Below are 16,826 nucleotides of genomic sequence, written 5' to 3' on the forward strand. Positions count from 1 at the left end.
AAGACCTAAATTAGAAATGTGTTGATTTGATAATTCATGAATTGTTTTATTCTTGAAGTCATAAACATAGCTGATCTTCTCTAACTCAGGCATATGATTACAGGCGGCCGTTAAATTCTGATCAATGATTTTAAATACACTACAGCAAAAAATACATGTTGGCTAATTGAGACCATTAAAACCTTGACCTTGTCTGACTCTCTAAAAGTTGGCTTGACAAATAAACAGTATGTGTACACTGTAATGTAGGATATTAAAATACTCACTACAGTGCTGACTGGACTACTTCTGTCAAAAAAGGTGACAAAATGGAACATTCAAAAACTGAGGTTGGGAGGTTTAAAATACAGCCTAAAAAATAATGGCCAAGACTTGCAGAGCTGAACCTTAACTGTTATCAGTACTATTTAGCATGGGGGTCATCTATGCTCTCATATCCATTTCCACTTCCTTAATTTTGATTTGTCTTTATCAACTATTAATTAACCACATTATAAAATAAAATAGAATAAAAAGAGTAAGCTTTTTCAGAGTGACTAAAAAATCATTAAAATTGTCATTTAAAATATGAACAAAGTGGGCCAGTCTAAATTCCCTTCAACAAAATTAATTGCAGAAATTGGTTGATTCTTGATATTAGGGGTTTAAAGGAAATTTAATTTTACAACATTTCTATTCTCTGTCCAGTTATTTAAGGTAATGTATGTGTATGCTGTCAGGAATAAAGTATATTTTTGATAAAATAGCCACACAGTTTCCAAGGAATGCTAAGGTACTCTCGAGCTTGCCTGCCAACCTTTTAAGGGTGGCAGTTCAGGGAATGTATGTATTTATTTTTACATTTCTGGGTCATAATTTAGGGTCATGAATTGAGCTGTGCATTCCTTTTGAACACTCATTGATAGCCTGAAAGAAGGAGAGTATTCCTGTCATATTATATGATTATAAAATATAAATATATTATAATATATAAAAAAAAATGATAATACTGTTGCCAATGACATTGGGTCTTGTGTTTCTATAAATTGCAACATATACATGTCTTGGAGTCCAAAATAATTCAGAGCAGCCCATTAATCAATAATCTTCTTACACACACATTTTTGAATATGGTTGTCGTGCCACAGAGGTACAAAGCGCAGCGTAGCATGCCAAGGGAACCAGTTGGAGCTAAAAAGACATTCAGGCATTGCCTCGTAAAATCCATAACCCATCAAGGCCAAACAAGTACCAAGGACGAGTAAAGCGGTATTATTTCCGAAGTGGATGCACACACGCGGAGCATGCTTCCATCATTCCCATGTCCTATTAGCTGGGCCCCAATGCAATCAGGGCTGCTGCACTGTGTAGGATGTCATGTTTAAAAATGTCACATGCCAAATGTAAGTCTCATGCATGCAATACAAGGCTTTCCCTTATCAAAAACTACAAGACGACGAGCCTGACTGACACATCTCACATTCTCTACACGCTATTTATATACTTCAAGCCATGTTGTCAACACCAGACCACATGCTGTCTTTTAAACAGTGCACAGTTCTGGTTTTTGCTGGTAAGCTAATGTGGTCATCTACCGACTTCAACACAACAGAAAAAATCTTAAACACTGCTCTCAAGGAATGGAAATAATGTATTTTCATGTCACTGAGGAAAACTGGTGATCAGAACCTTCGGTTTGTGGATTGTACCTTTTTGGGCTTATATTGCAGTGCAGAGAGAAATTTAGGTGGGACAAGATAATAAAGCAATAAACTGAATAAAAATGGACCTGGGTTGTTAATTTCTCAGTCGACGTGAAAATACCGCATATGTTTTGCTTGGTACAATTTCAGGCTTGGATTGATGATGCACTGGAATACTGCATGCACTCTTCCTCAAACTGAGGACACATCAAACGTACCCACAGTTGCATTACCTCCCCCATGTCATGTATTGTTATATATGATATGATTTGATGTCATATTAAAAGCCTGTAGGTACATTTGATCACTGTTGCATGGGATCACAATGCGGAGGCCGTTCAGAGAGTCGAAATTTGTCATGACAGTGCCTAGTTTGAGGAAAGATTGACACTAAAAACACTCGAGTCCCTATGGTTCTGTAGTAATTATGTGCATCTTTCCTTTCTCAAGGAGAAACTCGACACAGAGCCCAAACGTCTTAGCTCTTCTGAAGGGAGCACTGTTGATATCCGGCCACCGGGAGAGGGGACTGATTCGGTGGAACTGGAACCAGAGGAGTCGTTGGACCCTGAGGCCTGCTTTACTGAGGGTGAGATGGCGGCTACATGTGTGTTAGATCAAGGAAGTGGGACAGAGAGATGGGATGCTCATTAACTTGGAAAAAAAAGAGGATGGGTTCCTTTTTTTTATTGATTGATCCTACCATGTTAGATTACTGTGGTATAATTTCTAATGTGCAAATACACTGCCTTGCAAAAGAGTGCAAATCTGTGGTATTAAGTTTCAGTTTAAATGCACCTGCTCTTTGGTCTGTGAAAGGAGATACTGGTTAACAGACTGTAGATGAACCAGGCAGATCCGAGATATATTTCTAAAGTGGAAGAGTTCAGGCAGGAATGGTATTCAAGACAACAATTACACATCTCCCAGGGCACTGTGCGAGCGATACCGTCAAAATGGAGTGAGCATAAAACCCCTGCAACCATATCAAGAACTGTACGTCCCTCTAAACATTAGGTCAAAAAAAAAAACTACTCAGAAAAGCAGCCAAGAGGCCCATGATCACATTGCATGATCTGCTGGCATACATCAATAATTTGTGCATAAGATTACTATTAGTTGTACTCAGCCTAAATCTGTCCTTTTTCAGAAGAGTGGCAAGAAGAAAGCTCTTTCTGAAAGAATACCATAAAAATGCCTGTTTGGCGTTTGCACGAAACCTCATGGGAGACACAAATAACATGAGGCACAATGTGCTCTGGTCAGATGAGACAAAAATCGAACTTTTCGGGCAAAAGCAAAGCGTTACGTTTAGCGTTAGTGACACTGCACATCACCCCGAAAACACGATCCCCACTTTCAGAAATGTTGGTAGCAGCATCAGGCTCTGAGGTTGCTTTACTCCAACAGCGACTGAGAGTTGAAGGGAAGATGAACTGAGCTAAATACAGGGCGATTCTGACAGAAACTCTGTTGGAGTCTGCAAAAGACCTGAGAATGTGGCTTAGGTTCACTCAGGACAACAACCCTAAACATGAAACATAATGTAAAATGGAATGGTCTAAAACTAACAATTTAAAGGTGTTAGAAGGGCCAAGCCAAAGTCCAGACCACAATCCAATAGTGCATCTGTGGAAAAATCTAATAAATGCTGTGCACAAACAATCACCATAAGAAACTTGAGCTGTTTTGTATAGTGACATTGTTATTGCAGGTTTTTTTAATGTAGCATAAAAGTGATAAAAGTAAGAAGAGGCCTGGTTCAAAGTAAGTCCAAACGCCAACCTAAACCCCCAAAAAGATTCAAAAAAGAAGAGTTTGTTTAAAGTAAGTTTAAAATTCCACACAACACCTTTTAAACAAGTAATGCTAGGAAGCTATATTCAAAATGTGTTTTTTGCTGTTTTGCTTGTATATTTTTATTTTACTCTATGTATTTCTTTATAATTTACTTTGTATTATGTAATCCAGAAAGTTACAGTAGCTTGTTTATGGAATGCAATCAACAGATGAATCATTGCCTGTTTGTCCTCTCTCTTTCACACCTAAATATAACAAAAGCGGGCACTTAAGTCCTGACTAACTTAAATTTAGCAATTAGTTGAGATAAAGTAGTTACTCTAATGATTTCGTATGGTTTATTTGAACTAAGTTTGAGCTGTATGCAAAAATTAGATGCAAGGTGTCATGACTTTAGTTGCATGAGCATGTTCACTTCATAAAATTATAAGATATTTACCTGTACTTGAGCAGTGAAACTCTAGAATATAGACTACAAATTTCCCTTTTCAATTTAAGCCAAAGGATTAGTTGTCATAGACGGAGGGGACGTGTCTCCACCAATATCACACAACCATTGTCTTATCCCCACCAATATTATGTGATCACGTGAAAAGATGTACTATGTCCCCACCAATGCCAAGACCAAACCTATGACCTTTGTGTAAGCACACCTTATAGAGGCAAATATGTAACATTAATGTAAAACTTACAATATTTGGACAATATATTAAGCTGTGCATAAGTAGCAAGGTGTGAATTTTAAATATATTTAAAATTCGGCAGGGTTGCTGTTAAACACTTTTCAAGAAAATCCCATCAAATGCTACTAGGCCTCAGACTTTCATACTACATTGTGCAAATATCCAAGAGATCTTTTTACAGATATTGAGAGTTCACAAAGGTGTGATTTATGCTGTTGTTGGGTGTAACATAACATAGGCATTTGCAGCAGAATAGTATCATCTAGTTACGAATTTATCGTTAACATTCGTCTTTGGTGCTGATACTGGAATACTTGTTTACTAATCCTTATTTGTATTCTTCTCTACGGCTTTAGGATGTGTGAGCAGATTCCAGTGTTGCCAGGTCAACGAGGAAGCATCCGTGTTTAAGAGTTGGTGGACTCTTAGGAAAACCTGTTTTATTATAGTGGAGCACAACTGGTTTGAGTCTTTTATCATTTTTATGATCCTCCTCAGCAGTGGCGCGCTGGTGAGTTTCACTCAATGTGGCCTAATTTATGTCTCATTCTTTAAGTTTTTATTTTTACGTGCTCTTTTTATTTTACTCAGGCTTTTGAGGACGTTTACATCGAACAGAGGAGGACCATTAAAACGATGCTGGAATATTCAGACAAGGTTTTCACTTACGTCTTCATTCTGGAGATGCTGTTGAAGTGGGTGGCCTATGGCTTTGTAAAGTACTTCACCAACGCCTGGTGTTGGCTTGACTTCCTCATTGTTGACGTATGTAAAACCTGATAAAGTGTAGTTTTGATGTTTGCTTACACAGATTTTACCACAACATGTCTAAAATTTAAATGATTGATGATATTAACATCTAAGTAGCCCACCAGAATTTTTAAAGATAGTTCACCATTCATGCAACATTGTGATTGTCTAGGAATGTTGTAAAAGCAAACATTTGAAAATGAAGGTAAAGTAGATTTTCATCATGATAGAGGGTGCTATTTATATCAAAAGCATAGTTTGAGTGTGCAGAGAAAACAAAATATAACAACATTTTTTTGATACAATTATGCGAAGAAACAGAGTGGAGCAGAGCCCCTTGCAAGAACATAAAATTGGGCCAGTTTTAGGATTTTGCCCAGCAAATTAATACTTTTTTATAATGTTTTTGTATAAGTTTTTAATTATTTTAAGGAATCATTATCATCACCTGATCAGTGGCTTGACATAATCATCAATACTGCGTACAATATGTACATTAAACCCCCAGGCAACGACATCTATCTGTTCTTTGTTGGGGATCATAAGGTAAAATTGTTATATGGAAGGGGATAGAATGTTAAAGTATCAATTGAATTGTATCTACCTTCGATGTAACTTGGGAGCTGGCACAATTCATTGTAGGTGGTTGCAGGCGGGATGATGGCTGAGTAAATTAAAACTAATTTTAAGAGTTCTGTTTGCAAGGATTGTCATGCCCTTTGGAGATGCCTTTGCATTAATCACCTCCTTAGTCTTAATAAGTGGTACAATCATAGAATAGTTATGGAAATATTTCTTTCCTTTATATTTCTTGATTATCACAAGCTTTGTTTTGTTATAATTTACTTGCTTTTCTCTTTAAAATCACTGCAAGTCTTGGGACCCATAGCTAAAATCAGTTTGTTGATGAAGTGAACAAGCAGAGAGAATTGGAGTATTGTGGGAGGGTGTTCAGCCAACATACTGTGATGCAAACCAAAATATTACGTTGGCTAATAGCTGGCAGGCATCTTAGAGAAGTGTGATGCATGTAACTCACACAGTCATACACGGAAACACTGCTAAGTTTAAAAATTAGAAGTTTTTTAGGCATGAAAAATAATTTGTTGTTGCTGCCCTATCGAATTCAACATCATATAACATTGTAGGCTAGGCGGACCATAATCTAAGGGCCTACTGCAATTGGTAGCCCTTCACTCTAATGAGTACCCAAAGGAATTCCCAAAATGTTGATTTTGGCCCCTGTCAACATGCTTTCAGGTGTCCCTCATCAGCCTTGTGGCCAATGCTTTGGGCTACTCAGAGCTCACTGCCATCAAATCCCTCCGGACACTGCGAGCCCTTCGGCCACTCCGAGCGCTGTCACGGTTTGAGGGCATGAGGGTAAGTATGACTCCCTTTCACGTCGAGCTATTAAAAACAAGGAATGTTCCTGCATGTCTGAAGTTCTCTATTAGACATGTTAGGAAAATGTGTTTACTTTAAAGCAGTGGCTCCCAAACTATGGCCCAACTCCACATTTGTTCCGGCCCCCTGAACAATACCAGAGAGCTTTTATATGCAAATTATTTTAACCTATAAAAGCACTCAAACCACCGCTTCCACTAGGAGGATATGACTTTGGTATATATAACAATAGATAGACAGATGGATCAAAGCACTCAAAGTCTGGTAGTACGTTTTTGGTTGTAACAAAATTCAAACCCTCGAACCCGAGTCATGGCAGTGAGACTGCCGGAGGCTTACCACTGGACTACCAGTGTCATGTATGAAATATGAAAAGGAATTGGGTTTGATCTCATTACACTGACTTTAGTCACAACAGGAGACGGACATTAATTTTATGTGCGTTTCACATGTTACTATGACAATACGAATGGATTGTTATCGTTCGTCCCTGATACTGTGACTAGAAATCGTGTGATAATGAGATAAAATCGAGTGCCTTATTGCAAGCCATCTTTACCACTTGCACCGCAGTGCTCTAACATCTAAGCTGTTATTGGACCTGTTAAGGCTGCATAGAGCAAAACAGAAATGTTTCAGAACGTTTTTGTGTGAAGAACCCACAGATTTTGATTTGTTTTTTCAATGTATCATAAATATTTATTTTCTGACTTTTGTTCCGTGAAGAATCTGTAGGGGTTATTTGATTGTGGCTTTCTGGAAAATATTATATTCTTACAGGCACTCCTGAAATTCTCACACTTTTTCTGACACAAACTGACCCTAGCCTCTCATCAGACAAATTTAAGTAAAATGTCCCTCACAAGAAAAGGTTTGGGGACCCCTGTTTTAGAGTAATGGCTACATTGGTTGTAATTTCAAATAATTAATATATGATTGCATGTGTCCTTCCAATGCTATTATGTGCATTTTCTATCTGCATGTTTCTTTTCACATTGTGTTGATGGATCGCAGACATTGCCGTTTGACGCTGCTTGTCTGGTGCCTTGTTGATGTGACCTGTAATCTTTTTCTTTGTTGTGTGTCCTTTTTCATTTACAGTCAGACAAAATGTTGTGACCTCATCCTGCCTCTAAGGTTTTTTTCTGTTTTGCTTTTAACCCTATAAATTGTAAACTTTACTTAATCAGCCTTTACCCTCCTAACTGTCTGATAATAAAAATCTTCTTAATGCAGACACCACTCAACAAATGTACCCTGCGTATGTACAGCACAGTATACAGTAATGTAAAACAGCCAAGTGATTAGACAATTGTAGTGGCCAATTATCCAGAATCAAGCAACCTTTTTCTGGGTTAGCCAAGCCCCTCCACATAGGCTACAAAAAAGTCCTGATTTTGTCTGTACTTTGAACCTCTCCAGGTTGTGGTGAACGCACTCCTGGGGGCCATCCCCTCCATCATGAATGTGCTGCTGGTCTGCCTCATCTTTTGGCTCATCTTCAGCATCATGGGGGTCAACCTGTTCGCAGGAAAGTACTATTACTGCGTCAACACAACTGACGACAAGGTCTTCCCCATTGATGTGGTCAACAACAAGTCCGATTGCTTGAACCTAGTCAACAAAAGCGCTCGGTGGAAGAATGTCAAAATCAATTTTGACAATGTCGGTGCTGGCTACTTGGCATTGTTGCAAGTGGTGAGATGTTTCACGCATGTGTTACTTTCCTGCAAATGACCGCTAATGTGAGACCAGGGTCTTCCAGACAAATGTAAATGAGATTACATGATAAATGTTAGTCAGCGGAGAAACGTTTGAATTTTTATTTGTATTTCTTTAAACAACAGGTGCCATTTTCTAAAACTATGTTTCCTAGTTGTGGACTTACAACTAAAATGACCACGTCATCACCGTCCTTCTCCTTTTGCTGCAACTCACTTTTTGTGCCTGTCCTTTACTCAGTATTAAAGCTTCTCACTAAATCACTTAAATTGATAAATTACGTTTTTTGGACTAAATGTATTTTACCCTTAAAAAAAAGCGGGTCGAGGGCTATTTTCCCCTTAGCCATTTGATCTGTACTGTTTATAACAGACTCTTCTGAGTAGCCTGGGGACTGGATCTGAAAATATATCATTGGTTACTGTGATTTTCTAGGAAATTCGATTTCCAACTGGAATGATGTTTCGTGGTTGACTGAGCCTATTAAACTATGAAAATGAAATTCAAATAATAACATAGTGATAACATGTTAGCTTTTGGCGCTTATCAGTAAAAAAAAAACTAGCTCTCGGCTTTAAAAAGGTTGAGGACCCTTTGTTTAGACTGAGCCTTCAAAAAAATCATTCAAATGATTTAAAATATCTGAAAAGTTCTTGTGGGGGAAAAAAAGACTATTCAAGGTTTGAAAAATCTGCCGATGGTTAAAGAGAAACAAAATGCTAGAATTTTGCCCTCTTTGTAACCTGTGATTCAACATACAATAAATACTGTACAGACTTTCTAACATTAGGGTGCAAGCAAAACTACTGTTTTTTTGTAATCTAGTGGTGAATGGTGATATTACAACTTAAAACCACACAGCAAAGAATAAAACATGTCAGTTTTCAATGTGTTTTGGGTTCAAAAAAGCTTTTCACCCAAGGTTATACTGCTGTTATTGGCATTAGCATCTCAAAAGTTTTTCCTAATTAATAGAAAGAGCTTGGTGTTTGGTTAATAGAATAATGTAATTGGACACAACTGGCAACTCTTAAACATTTGATTGGGCAAAACTATACTATGGACTTTTTTAATGATCTTGCAGCCTACCCAATGTTCTTGTCATTTGGGGGGTGCATAAGGATGGTCACACAGACCTGTCTTGACTTTGACTCTTTATTTTTTATCAGGCAACATTTAAGGGCTGGATGGACATTATGTATGCAGCTGTGGATTCTCGTGATGTGAGTTTATGCCAAATGTGAAATAAATCATGCACAGGGAATTTATCATACAATTTGACTTTTTTCTATTCCATCTGCATCTCTTTAGCTGGAGGAGCAACCTAAATATGAAGTCAACTTGTATATGTACCTTTACTTTGTCATCTTCATTATCTTTGGTTCCTTTTTTACACTCAATCTGTTCATTGGTGTTATCATCGACAACTTCAACCAGCAAAAGAAAAAGATAAGTAGTCTTTTTGGTGGATTTCTGTCTGGACTTTAATGAGGTTGTAACCATCTGTTGTTGTGTTTCTATACTTTGGAGGGCAAGATATTTTCATGACAGAAGAACAGAAGAAATATTACAATGCAATGAAGAAGTTGGGCTCTAAGAAACCACAAAAACCAATTCCTCGACCAGCGGTATGTTTTCTTTAAACCTTGTCCTTTACACTGAAGAATATTTGGGGATTGCCCAATTGTATTTATATGTTTTCTATCCTAAGGGCTAAAGTTGGTCCTGACCATGTATGGGGAACGAGAAAATCATTTGAAAGTGTATTTAGAAATTTTTAAGTAGTCCAATTGTCGCTAGCATTTGACTTGCCAATAATGACGAATATGAATAATGTCTGATTGATGTTTCCTTATTGCATTCACAGAATAATGAACTATATAAATTTGATTTGTTTCACTTTTAATTATATTTATAGAAATATATTTAGATGTAGTTTACAAAAATCGATGATAAAAATTGTATATAAATGTAAAACATTCATACACCTTTAAGCCCTTAGAGACTAATTGTGATTAAGGGCTATACAAATAAAAATGACTTGACTTGACTTGACTTTAACAAAAAAAGATCCTGTTTGAACTTATTATGTACATGATTTAAGGACTAAGAGTTTTAAATAAAATGCTAGTTCGGCTTTATTGTGCTACACAGTAATGGTTTTCATAAATCTAATCTATTGTTTCAATGTCTTGTGTTTGACCCCCAGAATGCTTTTCAAGGCTGTGTGTTTGACTTCATAACAAAGCAGGCTTTTGACATCGTCATAATGATCCTAATTTGCCTTAACATGGTGACCATGATGGTTGAGACTGATGACCAGACCCCAGAAATGGATCAGATCCTTTACTGGATCAACTTGGTCTTCATTGTGCTGTTCACTGGAGAGTGTGTACTAAAGATGATCTCCTTGCGTCACTATTATTTCACCATAGGTTGGAATATTTTTGATTTTGTTGTGGTGATCCTTTCGATTGTAGGTAAGGATGTCCTTATTAACATTTAGTCCTCTTTTTAGTTCAGTTATATTTAAATGTGCTAATTGCGTATCTGACTTTTTCAGGTATGTTTTTATCAGAAGTAATAGAAAAATACTTTGTATCGCCGACATTATTCCGAGTCATCCGTCTGGCCAGGATCGGCCGCATTCTCCGTCTCATCAAAGGGGCCAAAGGCATCAGAACACTCCTGTTCGCCCTGATGATGTCACTTCCTGCCCTGTTTAATATTGGTCTCCTCCTCTTCTTGGTCATGTTCATCTACGCCATTTTCGGCATGTCCAACTTTGCTTACGTCAAGCGGGAGAGCGGAATTGACGACCTGTTCAACTTTGAGACCTTCGGGAATAGCATGATCTGCTTGTTCCAGATCACTACCTCAGCTGGCTGGGATGGTCTTCTGGCGCCCATCCTTAACAAGAGGGAACCAGACTGTGATAGCCAAATGGAGCACCCTGGCAACAACTACAAGGGCAACTGCGGCAACCCATCAGTGGGCATCTTCTTCTTTGTCAGCTACATCATCATCTGTTTCCTGATCGTGGTCAACATGTACATCGCCGTTATACTCGAGAACTTCAGCGTAGCCACAGAAGAGAGCGCCGAACCGCTGAGCGAAGACGACTTTGAGATGTTTTACGAGGTGTGGGAACGCTTCGACCCAGACGCTACACAGTTCGTGGAGTACAGCAAACTATCGGACTTTGCGGACGCCCTGGACCCGCCGTTGCGTATGCCCAAGCCCAACATCCTTCAGCTCATCTCCATGGACTTGCCAATGGTCAGTGGCGAGCGCATCCATTGCCTCGACATCCTGTTCGCCTTCACCAAGCGAGTCCTTGGAGAAGGTGGCGAAATGGACGTGTTGCGCGGGCAGATGGAGGAACGCTTCATGGCCTCTAATCCGTCCAAGGTGTCGTACGAGCCGATCACCACTACGCTTCGGCGCAAGCAGGAAGAGATGGCCTCCGTCATTATCCAGAGGGCCTTCCGCCGCTACATGTTTTGCACGGCCATGAAAAAAGCGTCAGCACTCTACAAAGAGAAGCTTAAAGAGGGCTTGCGTGACCCTGACAAGGACGTAATGGTCATCAGCAAGTTCAATGAGAACTCCACCTCGGACAAAACTGAAATGACGCCATCGACAGCTTCTCCGCCCTCTTACAACAGTGTGACCAAGTCTGATAAAGACAAGTATGAGAAGGAAAACTGTGAGAGGAAAAAGGACTTGAAGGAGTGAAGGGAGTAGATGTTTTTGTAATGTTGTGTGCTTGTTGATTGCTAAGGAAGGATGTCAAGTATGTTGTGTATACAGTGAATCCTCAAAGACATCGAAAGGGACCAAATCAGCCACAAGACACTGCCTGACTGAAAAGACTCATGCTAACACTGGTGATTTTCTGTTTAGTTGTTTTGTTGATCGATGCACTCCAATGTGCTCTGAGTCTGTGGTTAGTGCTGCTGCTATAATTACACATTTATTAAAAAAAATGCTGTATTACTCCCACCCACATTTTTTCCCCCTTATTTTGATTTTAAGCCCGGAATAAAATGGAACTTTTTTTATCTGTATATTACAAATTGCTGAAAAATTGTAAAATCCTCACTTTAGAGAAGTCATTCCATTCTTTTCTAGCTGTACACCAAATCTCAGACTCAGCAATTCTGCTCCCCCTCTTTGCCACTTTAAAATGTACCTGTCAAGAGTTCAACATAATAAGCTATCCAAGCTAAAAAAAACTAAAACAAGACAAACAGCCTCTCCAAGTTGAAGTAGTACATGCAGCCACAACACATATAGTTAGTTCGACAATAACCCCTGAAGGTCAGAGTCCGTTGAAAGGAAGATCAATCAGAGAAAAAAAAGGATAAGCCTAATACAGCAACCTACGTTTTCTTAAAAAAATAAAATAATAAGAAAAGAGACACGTTTCTATGCATTTATTTTAGTGATGACATGTTGTCCAGCAGGCAGCATGGCGGCTCAGTGGTTAGTGCGTGTGCAGCACAGTTCTGAGGTCATGAAATCGAACCTCCTGTGTGGAGTTTGCATGTTCTCCCCGTGCTTGCATGGGTTTCCTCTGGGCACTCGGGTTTCCTCCCAGATTCCAAAAACATGCATGTTAGGTTGATTGGCCGGTCCAAATTGTCCCTAGATGTGAATGATCGAGTGAATTTTCCATCTCTGTGTGCCCTGCGACTGGCTGGCAACCAGTTCAGGGTGTCCCCTGCCCACTGCCCAAAGATAGCTGGGATGGGCTCCAGCACCGCTGTGACCCTACTGAGGGATAAGCGGTGCAGATAATGGATGAATGGATGTTGTCCAGCACTTAGTTCACTTTAAAGACAAACTTTGTATCCACACCCCATACCTGACTTGAAAAGTGTATTAACAGATGTTTATCTTACTGTCAGATAATTGAATTCAATTACTTTGCCTGCAGCTATACTTTGCTGCCATAGTACACATTTTTTAATTAAATATTTAGAGACTAATGCCGTCAAGTTGGAAAATACCGATCTAAATCTCTCCTGGCCTGTACTGTACATGACACAGTGCCGTTGAAAGTATGCATTTGAAACAAAAACTGCATTTTTTTTCCCTTTTGTAATCGTGTATAATTCATTCTTTCCCCCCTCCCAGATTCTTTTTTTGGTATTGCCAAATACCATAAGATAGGTACACATTGAGGCAGCACGGCGGCGCAGTGGTTAGCGCATGTGCGGCACAGTTCATGTCTTGGGAACCTCCTGCGTGGGTTCAAATCCAGCTCCAGACTTCTTGTGCGGAGTTTGTATGTTCTCCCCGTGCTTGCGTGGGTTTCCTCCGGGCACTCCGGTTTCCTCCCACATTCCAAAAACATGCATTTCAGGTGAATTGGCCGGTCCAAATTGTCCCTAGGTGTGAATGAGCGAGTGAGTTGTCTGTCCCCGTGTGCCCTGCGATTGGCTGGCAACCAGTTCAGGGTGTCCCCTGCCCACTGCCTGGAGATGGCTGGGATGGGCTCCAGCCCCCCGCGACCCTAATGAGGATCAGCGATACGGCTAATGAGATGAGATGAGGTACACATTGGTCCGTTTTCAATCAATGTAGCTAGCCATGGATGAGTTGGTGCCAGTAAAGATTCCGGACAAGAGGTTTATCACGTACCCTTAAATAAAACCAGGGTTGATTTTGTGTGTTCACGTACACACACACACAGGATATATCTTTAAACCGTTGTAGAAAAAAGATTTCCTAGACACAAGTGAGCAACAAAAATTGACGAAAAGCATCCATTTTTTCTGCATCTCACCTTTGATCCCAAAAAAGACCTGCGGTTAAAAACATAAGTATGAATGAATAAAATGAGAATAGGTTGTACTCACACGTTTGACAGTAAGGTTATGTACAAATGCATACCAAACGAGATTAATGAATATGCGTATTAAAAGCACCAAGTTTGAGATGTAATTTCTACACTAGTGCCTCTACAAGAAAACAATTGGGTTGTATCGTACAACTCGCAAACCGAGAAAACATAAATACGCGTCAACTTTGTTCGCTTGTAATTCAAAACTCTCACATCTCAAATGGTTTTATTCAATACTGCAAGGCGCCACTGAAGATGCCATGCGAGAGTTACAGAATGTTAAAAACTGTTAATGGTTTGTAAATAATCATACAACCATTCTTAGGCCACGTTTTGTGTTGGGCTTCATTAAGAGCACATTTTTGGGTTGTTTTTTTACTCAAAGGTTTTATAGTGTGGGGGATTTGTGTGTGTCTGAGCATGACTGAGGATAATAGTGTGAGATACTTCTGTCCGTTTTATATATTTACTCTGTTCAGGGTCGTTGAAGCTGGGGCCTATGACAGCTGTGTACAGGTCAAAGAGAGTGACCAATGATATATACCTTTTAGTAATGACCAAGTCTCTGTATAATTGTCGTGCATTTGATGATAACCCATTAACTCATTCAGTGCCATAACGTATACGAACATTTTCAGAAGCATTGTCTCTGAGTGCCAAAATGTAAAATATAGTTTTTGTATTGTTAAAAAAAAATCTCATCAGTAAGTACCAAGCCTCTGGGAATGGTTTCAATGTGAAAATCACTTTTTGGCTTTGATCAGATCTTTGTCCGCATGTCAAGGGGGCCCCCACTTCCTTGTGTTGCTTCCTGTATCCAGCGATTGAAGCGTGTAAGCGGTCCCATGTGAGTAGTAGGTGGTAAAGTGAATATATGGATAAGTACAGACAGAGCTTTTCTTTATTCTTCTAAAAAAGATGACGGAGGAACTCGTCAGGGCTGATAAGGACATGTGCACGTCCAAAGGAACGAGAGTACCATGGTGACCAAAATCCTGCGACCACGGAAACTTCGGGCGCTGAAAGGTTCTCGCTAAGTTCATGCATCGTGCGTGCACAAATTCAGTGTTCTTGCAATGAAATGCTATTTTGCAAACAATTTGCCCTTGTGTTTGTGGAAAGCATTGTTTAGAATTTGCAGCTATCACAAATGCCATCATCAAAAGCACCAAAGTGAAATTGGCTGGCACCCACATTTACTTTTTGACAAACATCTAGCACTGAATGAGTTAATTCGCCATCTCGGATTACTCATGTGGTGTTTTAGTGAAATGCTTGCAGGAGGTGAATCCTATCTGCACACATGATCTTATTCTTTAAACGCCATAAGAATAAAAACACGTATTTTTACAAAATTCTCTCTTTAAATGTATTTTCATTGGAGTTTTCCCCCTAGGCTATGATTTTTCTTTTCATTGTTTCACTAATGTATGCGTGTATAAGATTTGTTTTGATACAAGTGGAGGAATGAAACATAAAAATGACCGCGAACCCTTTTTTAAATCAAGGTTAGTAGAAAGAGGAGGCAGGTTAAGATGAGTTAAAAGGACCATCACTTGTCACCTATCCCTCCCAGTTGCCTAGCAACTGTTACTGGCCACACTGCTTTCCAAAACAGGCCATTTCCATACATGCCATTCTCAGTCAGTTGTTCACATTATTGACGATTGAAATTCTATCTTGTTAAGCGATAATAAACCTTAAGGGTAAAGTGTGTATTATTTAGTGGTAAAAGAGTCATTGTAAAAAAAATAACAAAGCTATGTTGATTTAAATAATGAGCAAAGATATATTATCTATCATGTAACCTCGCATTTCTTTAAAATACTTACCCACCGAGAGGGAGGACATATGATTGGCTGACGTCTTGCTGCCAAGGCTAACCTAAAAACGTGTATTTATTATTTTCTTTCTTTCTGTTTTGAGTTATTTCCTTTTTCACAAAAAAAGAACTGATACGATTTAAAATATAGCAAAAATAATCTGTAATTAGTCATGTTTGCTTATTTAATTTTTTGTGTGTGATTTTTTTCTCTTGTTTACTACTTTTACCTTGTCATATTTATATATATCACACTTCACGGATCCCTTAGCAACCAGAGCTCTAGGGGCACCACCACTTCCTGTGGTGTGCCTTGGGCAAGTACAGGCTTGCAGGCCCATCACTCTCCAGGCCGTTTTTGGGGGGTAGGTGTTTGCCGACCCACATGAAACAGATAGTAATGCACTGGTTTCCATGTTTACCAGCAGAGGGAGAAGCCTCCTGATCTGACCAGATATGGCACATTCATCATCTGGTTGCCGTGTTTTTTCTGTGTGAAGCGTTATCCAACTCTTCAATTTTTTAGTCTTTTTTAAAAATTGTGATAAGGCATACACAATTTTAAATGACCCAAAATATAAAGCACGTGGAACACGTAAAACTTTTACTTTTAAAACATTTTACATTTCACACAAGTGGTGCCTAAAGGTTCTAATCCGGCTTGCGAGACAACGAGTTAGAAGCACAAGAGAAAAATGACTTGCAGTTAGACATATGCCCACTGGATGTGGCCAAAGAAAGGCACCACTCACAACGCAAGTGGAGCTGTCCTTCTTTTCCTCTCGTTGTCTTTCTTTCTCTCTCTTTTTGTCTTTCTATCTCCCTCTTTCTCTTCTCTTTTTCTCTCTTTGTTTCTCTCTATCTGTCCCTCTCTGTCTCTTTATACATTCTTGTTTGTCTGTTCTTTCTCTCTTTATCCCTTTTTCTCTCCTAATATTTCTTCTCTTTCTTTCTCTTTGGTTTTCTCTCTCTCTGCCTTTTCACTCCATCTCTTTCTTTCTTGTTCTATTTCTTTCTGTCTTTTCCATCTGTCTTTATCTCATCTCTCATTTTCTTTTTCATTCTCTCTCTCTTGTTGTGTCCCTTTCTGTCTTTCTCTTTCTCTTCCT

General features: G+C 39.1%; 1 protein-coding gene across 1 annotated transcript in view; it reads left to right on the forward strand.

Moving 5' to 3' along the window:
• The window catches only part of scn1lab (sodium channel, voltage-gated, type I like, alpha b), a 46,054-nt gene extending 34,263 nt beyond the window's left edge, over window positions 1-11,791 (forward strand). The window contains 10 exon segments of the mRNA XM_088332167.1: window positions 2,133-2,271; window positions 4,522-4,676; window positions 4,757-4,930; window positions 6,176-6,298; window positions 7,745-8,020; window positions 9,214-9,267; window positions 9,356-9,493; window positions 9,568-9,672; window positions 10,254-10,524; window positions 10,608-11,791. Of these exon segments, the coding sequence (XP_088188293.1) occupies window positions 2,133-2,271; window positions 4,522-4,676; window positions 4,757-4,930; window positions 6,176-6,298; window positions 7,745-8,020; window positions 9,214-9,267; window positions 9,356-9,493; window positions 9,568-9,672; window positions 10,254-10,524; window positions 10,608-11,791 (2,619 nt within the window).
• The last annotated feature ends 5,035 nt before the right edge of the window (window positions 11,792-16,826 follow it).

The sequence above is a fragment of the Urocampus carinirostris genome, chromosome 3, assembly GCF_059441175.1.
Source record: "Urocampus carinirostris isolate Australia breed hairy pipefish chromosome 3, RoL_Ucar_1.0, whole genome shotgun sequence".
Classification (NCBI taxonomy): Eukaryota; Metazoa; Chordata; class Actinopteri; order Syngnathiformes; family Syngnathidae; genus Urocampus; species Urocampus carinirostris.